At 40.1% G+C, this 10,481-nt stretch overlaps 1 protein-coding gene across 1 annotated transcript; it reads left to right on the plus strand.

Moving 5' to 3' along the window:
- The first annotated feature begins 8,549 nt into the window (after positions 1-8,549).
- LOC141605434 (abscisic stress-ripening protein 3-like) lies at positions 8,550-9,528 on the plus strand. The gene is made up of 2 exons (XM_074424195.1): positions 8,550-8,823; positions 9,148-9,528. The coding sequence occupies exons 1-2, from the start codon at positions 8,653-8,655 to the stop codon at positions 9,331-9,333; spliced, it is 357 nt and encodes a 118-aa protein (XP_074280296.1). The 5' UTR covers positions 8,550-8,652; the 3' UTR covers positions 9,334-9,528.
- Positions 9,529-10,481: the final 953 nt, after the last annotated feature.

A 10,481-nucleotide genomic window follows, 5' to 3' on the forward strand; every position in this document is an offset into this window, starting at 1 on the left:
AGAAAGGTACTCGACCGAGTAGTGAACACTCGGCCGAGTATCCTAAATACTCGACCGAGTACTCGACACTCGGCCGAGTATGCCCAATACTCGACCGAGTATTGCTGTAGCAGGACTTATACGGGTTATACAAAAACCCTATTTTCGTTCCTTTATTTCTTATTTCCGCCTCCCATCCTCTTCTCCTTTTCTCTAAAAACTCCATATCTTACCATCCTCAAGCTTTTGGGTAAAATTTGGGTATTCCACTTGTTCTTGCTTGCCTCAAACCAGTGTAAGGTAATGTTTAAACTCAATTTTCTCCCTTGTTTTCAAATCTTGGTATAATAGCATGCTAAATCTCGTTTCTTTTCTAAAACAATGGATATTGATTCTTTAATTTGTTGATTCTTGGATTCAACTGTATACTAATCTTGTGTATGCCTTAATTGATTAAGTTTATGGTTTAAAACTCAATTTCTGAAATCTAGGGTTAGCAAAAACGAGTTGTTTCTCAAATTTTCTGGTTGTTGATGATTATTCCCTAATTTGAAACAAATTAAAGCTTGTAATCATATAACTTGTAAGGTAATTGGTGATTCTCTGATTATTTGTCTTGAAAGGATGGTTCTAAAATCGTTATACAATTGAAAACAGTCCGTCTTTTGCGCTAGGAATTTTGTGTCTTTCCCCTGTTAAAGAATTGTTCTCTTGCAGTATGGTGAAAACTAGAGGCTTACCCAACAAAGGAACTCGTGCTAATGTCCAGCTTGAGACCGGTCAGTAAAGCACTGAACCGGTAGTTCCGCCGGTAGAGGCACATCCATCGGTAATATTCTCTGACTTCAATCAGCATAAGGCTTTTGTGGCTCTTATGCGTCGTCCATTTCGCCCCACCCGCTGTGTTAACCCTGGTATTCTTGAGACTTTGGGGATCAAGGAGGACATATTTCACATCTTTCAGATTTTGGGTATGGAGGGGTTGTACCATCTGAGAAAGAAATCCTACCCCCACTTGACCTTAGAGTTTTTGAGCTCTTTTGTTTATGATAAGAAGGGAAAGACTGTTTCTTTTCGTCTCATGAATGAGGATCATGAGCTTACCCTTGACGAGTTAGCTGATCATTTGGGTTTAGAGGCTGAGGGGAGTGGGTACATTAGTGATGTGGCCAAGAATAGTGGTGCACCTCAGTATCTTCCCTATTTGACCGGTAGACCTGCTCCTAGTGCTAGCGCCATGCTGATTAATGATGTGCAGCACGTTTCTTTACGTATGTTTTTGAGGATGTTGACTTGTTTGCTGTACTCGAGGGATGACGTGAGTAAGCTCAATTCTCATGAGGTTATGCTTCTTATGTCCTACCTTAACCTGTACCGTCAGAAACCGTTCTACTACAGTGCCCCTGGTGTAGTGTGCTCTAGTCTTGTGCGCATGGCACGATCGAGACGACACATTGCTGCGGGGCCATAGTGACCCGCTTAGCTCGGCGGTTGACATTTTGAGGCCCCACCTCCTGAGGGGAATGAGTATGTAGAGATTGTACCCACCATGGACGCTCGCATCGGCGTCGAACGATGGTTGAGGAAGATGGATGATGGGTCTTATGCCTGGAGGGTGAGGGGATCTATGTGGATGGTGCTTCCGGACCCAGCTCATCTCCCTGTCGTTGATCATTTGGCTGAGTGGGAGCCTTGTGCCATTCCTAGACCTGAGCCCCAGTCCTACCTCATTGACCCGCGGATCCTCCTGGACTTACCTGAGCCTGTCACCGTACCTGAGGGACAGCCGCAGGTACCTCCCCCACCTCGTGAGCGTCGCGGATTGAGGCAGTCTAGAGCAGACCCGGTTGTACCTGAGCCCTCTTACTCTACCCCTGACTCCTATCCTTGCTACCCTTACCAGTATTCGCCCTACCCCACCGTGCATGATCCCAGGATGCAGCCGCATGAGTTGGCCGAGCGGATTTCCTCTACTTTGGTGCTCCGCAACCTACATGAAATGACCCTTAACCAGGGCATAGGGACACAGTTGGCACAAATGTCGTGGAGGGGACCGGGGTGGATACGGGAGTATTTCACGGCTATGGGGTTGACCCGAGTTACTGGAGACCTCCAGAGGAGACTGAGTTTGGCTACCTCGCGGGACCGTGGGGAGCCAACTCTGGCAGCCAGTTAGGAGGGGACTACTTAGCAGCAGCAGCAGGCTTTCCAGGTGTAGGGAGTTCAGGTGCAGGTACTTCTGGCGCAGGTGGTGGTGATGACATGGAGGAGGGTCCTCGTTATTGATCTTATGTTGTTAGACTATTTAGTTTGATTTCTTGGATGTTAGACTTATTTAGTGGTGATGGATTTGTTTTGTTATGTCGGATTTATTACTTCTTCTCTGGATGTTGCTTTCGGAATTTGGTATCTCCCGTTGGATGACTGTATTTGGCCATAAGGCCGTTAGTTACTTAATTATCGTAGGGAGATGTGTTGAATGTCGACTATGGTAGGAATTTGTTGTGCTTGTTATTGCTGCGAAGAATTTTTATGCAGGTTGATTGTGAATACTCTAAGTAATGTCGTTAAAACGCCCTCTGGTTATGATAACTCGACCGAGTAGAGCTCACTCGGCCGAGTATACAAATATACTCGACCGAGTATCGCTTACTCGACCGAGTAGCCTTTCATACTCTACCGAATGTTGATGTAACAGAAAGAACAGGTGAAGGATATATGATAACTGTATGAGAGAGTGGTTCGTATTTTATTTTGTTATTTTATACTATAACATGCCGCACAGATGAATTATAATTGTATCACGGATACGTGATTGAGAATGTTTCGTTTTATAACATTGCTTGGTTGTCAGGAACTTAAGTGGTTTAGGGGAGGAAGACTCGAATCATTAAATTATGCGAAAGGTAGCACCATACGCAGCCAGTGTAGTAATTGTAATAAGTTTTATATGGGTATATGTTTTATTGCAGTGATAATTGCCTCAACGAGTTACGCATAAGACTGTTATTCCTCATTAATTATATTGAGTCGTTATACATTACTGGGTTGCCGAAATGTCTCGGTCTTTATAAGTCATAAGTGTGCGATGTCATAAAGTGAGATATGCTATAAGAGTCTATGAGTAATGTCAACGTTATGAGGTACGTATTAGCTTTGGTTGGTAGTGAACTTCGGGGACGAAGTTCCTTTAAGGGGGGAAGAGTAATGTCGCGGAATTAAGTATTTAATTATGTGAAATATGTGTTTAGTTATACCTATGACTTTGGAATCACATGTATGTACGTTAACATTCGGAATTTATGTTCATGTTTCCTTGAAGCTGTAGCTATGTTGTATTCGGGTAATATGAAGGTTATACTGTGCACGGATGTCTCAACTCAATTTTTTTGTGATAATTGATAGTGGTGGTTCACGTTTATATATGGTTTACATTTGTATATTGCTATGATTGTAAGAATGCATGTGAGTTGTAGTTGATAATAGTTGTGACGCATTTGGCAAAAGAATGTATGTGAGTTCATTAATTTCGGTAAGGGTATGTGAAAATTGGTGATAGGTGATTATTGTTTGAGTAAGACGGTGTGATGGTAATGTTAGGATGGTGTAAATTTGTGCACCTTGGTGCGGGTGGTCAATGGCACGGTACGTAAACCTGAAGAGGGAGTCGTGTGGGCTGAACTTCGGGGACGAAGTTCCTTTTTAAGGGGGGAAGATTGTAACACCCGGGATATTTAGGAGCATTGTTGACCGTTAATGTTGACCAAACAGACCTTAGGGATGAATGGGTGAGGGTTCAGACTTGTATCATGAGGTTATAGGGTTGCTTACTCGACCTAGCTGAGGCTACTCGGCCGAGTATCACCATACTCGACCGAGTAGAGCCTACTCGGCCGAGTACTCTTGTACTCGACCGAGTATGGCTGCTGTTGACACGTTATTATAAACGCAAGTTTGCGAGATTCATTTCATTTCGCATTTATTCGACAGTTCCTCCTTCTCTAACCCTAGCCTATCTCTCTCCCCCATAACCCCATATCCTCACACTGTAATGGAGTTAGCTTAAACCTCCACCATGGGAATGTCGGGATTCGCAGAGGAAGGATGACGTGGGTGGTGGCCGTCTATGTCATCATCGATGTGTGATGTTAGGTGAGTTTCTGTCTTATGTTCTTTTGAGTAATACTTTGAGTATAGTTGTGTAATAGGAGATGTTTATCATTGTTAGGATGCTTATTGGAGTCGTGCGTGGCTGTAAATGGGAGTCTTGCATGCTTTGCGATGAGGTAGGGTTTTCCTACTCAGTTTACTGTTAATCGATTTAGGATTGTGATTGTACTGTGTATGATTGTTAGCCGATCATCGGAGGTTGGGTGTTGTGGTGACGGTGTGGATGTGGTTGTGTTGTGATGGTGGTGGAGTCACTTGCGGGAGTGGCTTCACGCCCTAGTTCGCCCTCCGTGGAACCCGCCACGGGAGGGGATGTGCACATTAAGGGACAGGGATTATTAGTCGCTCGTGTGATGAGCTGGACTAGGTGGGATGGGCTGCGGTCACCCACTGGCGGCGAGGATTACCTGTTGCGATGGGTAATCTGGCAGGGCTATACCCTTCGGGGTGTAGTCGGTAACTGTGTACGGTCATGAGACTGGGATAGAGGATGATCACTTTATTTATATTATTCTTGTCTTACATTTGATTAGTCAAGATCGACCCCCGTTGTTGTTGTTTTGTGAAACTGCGGTGATCCATTCGGGATGGTGAGCGGTTGGCTTAGCGAGTTTTGTTGATGATAGCGGCTAGGCTTGGAGGGATCGAGTCATCACGCTACCAGTCTAGAGAAGCAGTGTCATGAGTGTTATGGTTGTATCTTGATTATAAAGACGTTGTACCGAGTCGTTTTGTATAATATATGTATATAAACATTTATAATAGTTCTTTCATTGTCTAATTTGATCTACTTCCTCGGGAGACCGAGATGGTGACACCGTCATACACTGGGATGGTCCTTGGTAAGGCGTTCTGGTGTTACCCCACTCGACTGAGTAAGCCCTACTCGGCCGAGTACCCTAAATACTCGACCGAGTACCCTAAATACTCGACCGAGTAACCCGAGACAGGTCGAGTAGCCACTGCCAGGTCTGCCAACTGGATTTATATCACTCCCCCTCCACCAAGTAATGTTTCCTTAGGCACGAAAGGTCCTTCCTAAAGTGTTATAAAAAAGTGGGTATTACATACGGAGATGGAGATTGTGCCTTATGTGTTCATCATTGTCTTGTATATTTGTATTCATGTGTCATTGTATATGTATTTGTATTATCGAACAAACGTGTGTTGGTTGTGTATATGTGTAACTGTCGCCTGCTTTAATTGGGGTGGCTTGTGATGAACCATATGATATTTCCAGTCATATGGGGAGTAGTTTGAGTACAGGTTTGGATTTGGTAACCAGAAATCACTTGTATTATTTATTTATTCATTATGTAATTTATTAAATATGTTATTTATTTAGAATGTTGCTTAATTAAAGTTCCGATTCACTGCCTCGGGAATCGAGATGGTGATACCTCCCGGCTCCCGATTACCTTGGCCGGGTAAGAAGGGAGTGTTGCAACCGTAAACAAGGGTACCTTTAATGTAGTGGAGCAAGCGTTTTAAGAAGTGAAAATGCGGGACATGCATAAACAAGCATACTTGCTGAACGACATAGGCAATATCAGGCCGTGTGAGGTCAAGTTCTGGAGTGCCCCAGCCAAATTAAACTGCGGTAAAGAGAAGGATCGGAGATAAGCGGACCTGTAGTAACACTAATCTTAGACCCAACGTCGACTGGAATGGACGTAGGATTCAGGAGGATATAGTGGCACGACTTTAGAATATCTTCAACATATTTTGATGCGTTAAAAAAATGTCAAAACCAGTACGATTCACAGTAATTCCTAAAAAATGATTAAGGACCCAAACTACGTCACAACAAATTCCCGCGACAAGGAAGAAGTAATACGCTGCAAAAGGGCCGAACTGGAAGCAGTGAGAATGATCATCAACATATAATAAGATATAAGCAGTGTTAGCACCAAAATAATCCTGTGAAAGAACAAATGTTGCACCAACGTTGAAACCAAGCATATGAAGCCTGCTTAAGTCCATACAAAGGCTTGCGCAAACGATAAACATTAGATGGCGTTGTTTTTATCCACAAAACTTGAGGACTGATGCATATAAACCGAACTGAGTCAAATACATCGTATATATCCTAAGAGTATGATCTAAACCTACAATTGCATATAAAAATCTAGTCATTCCCGATCTCTAATTACATCCAAAATAAGAGTATTAGATATACAATATATAAATTGTTATATGAACGTATCAGATCAACTTTATATAAAATAATTATAGTTATACGATATAATAGTCCACCACATACGTATTAATTTTTTTTTGTTTTCTCACTTTAATTAAAATGCCTTACATGTTAAGTTACAATTTGTAAGTGAACCTAGACATTCAATAATAGCAAGATTGGCAACAATATGATGACAAATAGAGTCAAAATATCTCAACTTTATTAAAGGTTTTTAGCACGTAATTGAATGTGATGTTGGTGACTAATTTGTTGGCCCACGTGTCCTATTGACAATGTTTTTCGAAATGGTAAAAGATTATTGCGGATTTGGCTTTCATAAAAATCAAAGAAGCTGACCACTACCTGCATCCGAACCCTTGCTTTTGGCATCATACAATTTTGACAGTCCAGCTCAGTTTGTTATAAGTCTAAACCTGTTTTACTTTCATTAATAAGGAGTAAAAATTTATAAATTGCACGTTTGGTACATGTAACTTTGTATAGATGATTGTTGCCAAAAAAAAAAAAGAAAAAAAAACTTTGTATAGATGATTTTTTTTTTCGACAATAGTAAACTGATATAAATAAAGAAGAGTAACGATACAGGAACAACAAACTAGATGATCAGCCAGTCGCTAAGCTAACTGACCATTGGCTATGTAAGCGAAGTAAACGGCGAATTTCACAAACTGAATTTCGCACAACTATTGGTACTGGCATTAGTGGTGAGGCCAGAACTGAAGATAATTTCTTTGATGTCACCCAGAAGGTGACGGTAGTGGATGAAGTCGAACATATCCGTCGCATAAGCTGAAGTAGAGCTTGAGAATAGGCGTCAAAAGTTGATGTACCTCGGACATGGAAAAGTGTCTTCTGTCCGGAGCTCGAGTCGGAGACCGAAGCGCTATAAAGAAGTGAGTAGAAGAATCCTGTGGATAAGCGGATAATAAGAAAGAGAATTTGAAGGTGACGGCACGAGATACCCCTTTCCGAGCCGTTATTTTGATAGGTGAAGTGCAAGGCTTTAATGTAGGGAGCCGCAAATGAATACTGTGCATAACCTCAGCGAGCTGAAGGATTCTTATAGGATCCACATCTCTATGCTCAAACACAATCGAATTCCGGGCTAGCCAAATGGCACGCAAAGTACAAAGGAAATAGAGAAGGGAGGTAGCGCCAGCTGTGTCTTGTCTATAAAGGTAAAAGATATTATCAGAAAGCCAACTATCAAATGAGATGGTTGGGTTGGCAAGAGAATGGATACCCAGAAGTGAGCATTGCCATACATGTCGAACCACAGTAATATTTAAATTAAAACTACTTATAAATAAAACGCACAATATATATTCAATTACATTATAATAATCATGTCATTAAAAATTAAAGGTTATACATTGTATAAGGTGACATTATGCAGTTAATGCATTGTATAAACTGGTTGTATATACAACTTATTCAATATAGTTGAGCTTTGTTACAAAGTTGTCGAGCATTATTAACAAAATTATCGAGTTAGGGTACAAAATTATTGAACTTAACAGAATAATTATTAAACTCAATAACTTCGTAAAATAGGTCAATAACTTGTAAAATAGCTCAACAACTTTGTATAAGAGATCAACAACTTGGAGGCGGTTGTACAATACTATCATACAACTGGTTGTAGGATAGTATTTGTGGACTTTATGAGTACACTTGAAAGATAAGATAACATTTAAATTCATAGCATATATAAATATTTTAGTTTTTACACCATGAATAGTAGTTTGTCTAAGTATTTACTTTCTCAGAATTATCACAACATATAGGGATTATTCATAAAATCTATTTTATATACAACCAACTTATATACAAATAAAAAGATATATTGTGTTAGGGTGCAAACTCATGTCCCACATCGGTAGAATAAAGATGGAACCCAAGATTAAATCCGTGAGAATTTGGCCCAAAGTGGACAATATCGTACTATTATGGTCTGTGGAACTCCTGTGTTCATTTAATTCCGCCATATCAACCAAACGAGTTTTAAGCAATTCACATGAATTCTTCAATTTACGTGTTTTTAAAACTAACGGGGGGATTAATTCCACCATGGCAACCAAACCACACCTAAGACTATGTCGGTAAGTATCACCAGGTGATGCTATCAGAATCTCCTTGTAGGGCATAACCCATCCAATAATAAGCAAGACATTATCTTATAAAAGGACACCATCCTTGCTAACATCTTTCCATCACCATATTCATATCTTCCAAGTACAAAAAATAATAGACTTTCACCCAAAAAAAAAGGAAAACAAAACTATAGACTAATAAGCATTATGTCAGAAGAGAAACACCACCATGGCCTCTTCCACCACAAAGGTGAAAACGAGCCAGAGTTGCCGGAGGTGCCGAAGACGGCCGATGACTATAAAAAGGAAGAGAAGGAACATAAGCATAAGGAGCACTTGGGTGAGCTTGGTACCGTTGCTGCTGGTGGCTTCGCTCTTGTATGTTACTACAACTCATTATTACTCTCCCCTTTGTTCTTGTTTAAGAAAAGTTAACAAAGAAGTTTAAGGAAATTGGAATTTAATCACCTAGTTTAATTTAAATGATCGTAATTTCATCATGAAAATATTTATACCAACTCGAACTTATAGTATTTGGGACATATGAATGAGACATAGAGAGTTAAAATAAATCCAAATTGTATATCTACTAAACATATTTTTGTGGATCATGTTGAAAATAATAGTTTTAGTAGTGTATTTTATATGTTTATTTGCCTTACGAAAAATATAAATTTGACTAATCAACGTGTAAAATGGTAGCATGAGAAACACAAGGAAAAGAAAGATCCGGAGCATGCTCACAAACACAAGATTGAAGAGGAAATAGCCGCAGCCGCGGCAGTTGGAGCAGGTGGATTCGCCTTCCATGAGCACCATGGCAAGAAGGAAGCTAAGGAAGAAGAGAAAGAGGCTGAGGGAGGCAAGAAGCACCACCACCTATTTTAAAAGGCTTTCATATCGTCATCTATTTGATGCATCGAGTGTTATACGCTTTCTAGTACTTCTGTTATTTCCTGCTTTATCTATATTTTCTCGTCTATTTGAGTATGCGTAAATTAAATAAATTTGCATATGTAATTATGTATAGAGTGTGTATCTTTGGATTTATTTGGAGATATATATCTTACTAAGTTTAAGCTACTGCTGTGTGAGATGTTATTGCACGTAAAGAAGTTAAATTTGCATTTTGAGTTATTAGATTTGCTTAACTCTTCACTTATCACCTTGAATAAAATCCCATAATTTTGGTGAATTAAAGAGAGCTAATTAATTAAACACACTTGGTATTTAAGTCTTATAGTTAATCACTGAACAACATTATAAGAGATTTAGTTACTCTTCTGTGATTTCTTTTTTTCAAAGTAGCTAATCGGACAAATGTCAGTCTTCGTAAATTTTATCACGTAATCCACGAAAGATATAACAACTTATAGATACCGACTTACCGAGTGAGATTAAAGGGTGTGTTTGACCAGGTCCGTCGAATGAATTTGTGAGGCCGGATTCTTAAATGTCAAATTGAGGTCTCATATTATATATAAAAGGATCTTTGTGTGGAGAAAAAAAATGTAGGAAGTCACAAAGTGGTGGAGTTATGGACGGACAAGTTAGGTGTTAGGGTGCAAATCCTTGTCGGCTTGTCCTATATCGGTAGAATAAAGATTGAAGATTATCTTTATAAGTTTTTACAAAATATAATAGTACGATGCCTTTTGGGAATGAGCCCAAGAGTAAATTTGTGAGGGCTTGGCCCAAAGCGGAGTCCACTGTTCAATTATCTTTCCACAGGTACTTATATTCCGATTTCATGGAGTTCCAAGAAACAACAAATCATTGCTCGCTCTTTAACTAAGACCAAATATCGTTCTATTGCTAATACTGTTGTTGTATTATCTTGGCTTCAAAATTTGTTTCGTGAGAATGAAGCACCTTGCTCTTGACTTTCATTTTATTCGTGAAAAGATTCAGTCCGGTGATTTGCGTGTTACCACGGTAAAAAATGGTGAAAAATTAGCAGACACGTTAACCAAGCCTCTATTTCGAGCTCGTTTGCAAATGCTACTCTCCGATCAGATTTTCGCATCGGTCGCCCG

This window comes from Silene latifolia, chromosome 10 (genome assembly GCF_048544455.1).
Source record: "Silene latifolia isolate original U9 population chromosome 10, ASM4854445v1, whole genome shotgun sequence".
Lineage (NCBI taxonomy): Eukaryota > Viridiplantae > Streptophyta > Magnoliopsida > Caryophyllales > Caryophyllaceae > Silene > Silene latifolia.

Excerpts from the sequence above, each read along its gene's own strand:
- LOC141605434 (XM_074424195.1), top strand. The coding sequence starts at position 8,653 with ATGTCAGAAGAGAAACACCACCATGGCCTCTTCCACCACAAAGGTGAA. Across the intron at positions 8,824-9,147 it reads CTGCTGGTGGCTTCGCTCTT|CATGAGAAACACAAGGAAAA; the intron begins GTATGTTACTAC and ends GTAAAATGGTAG.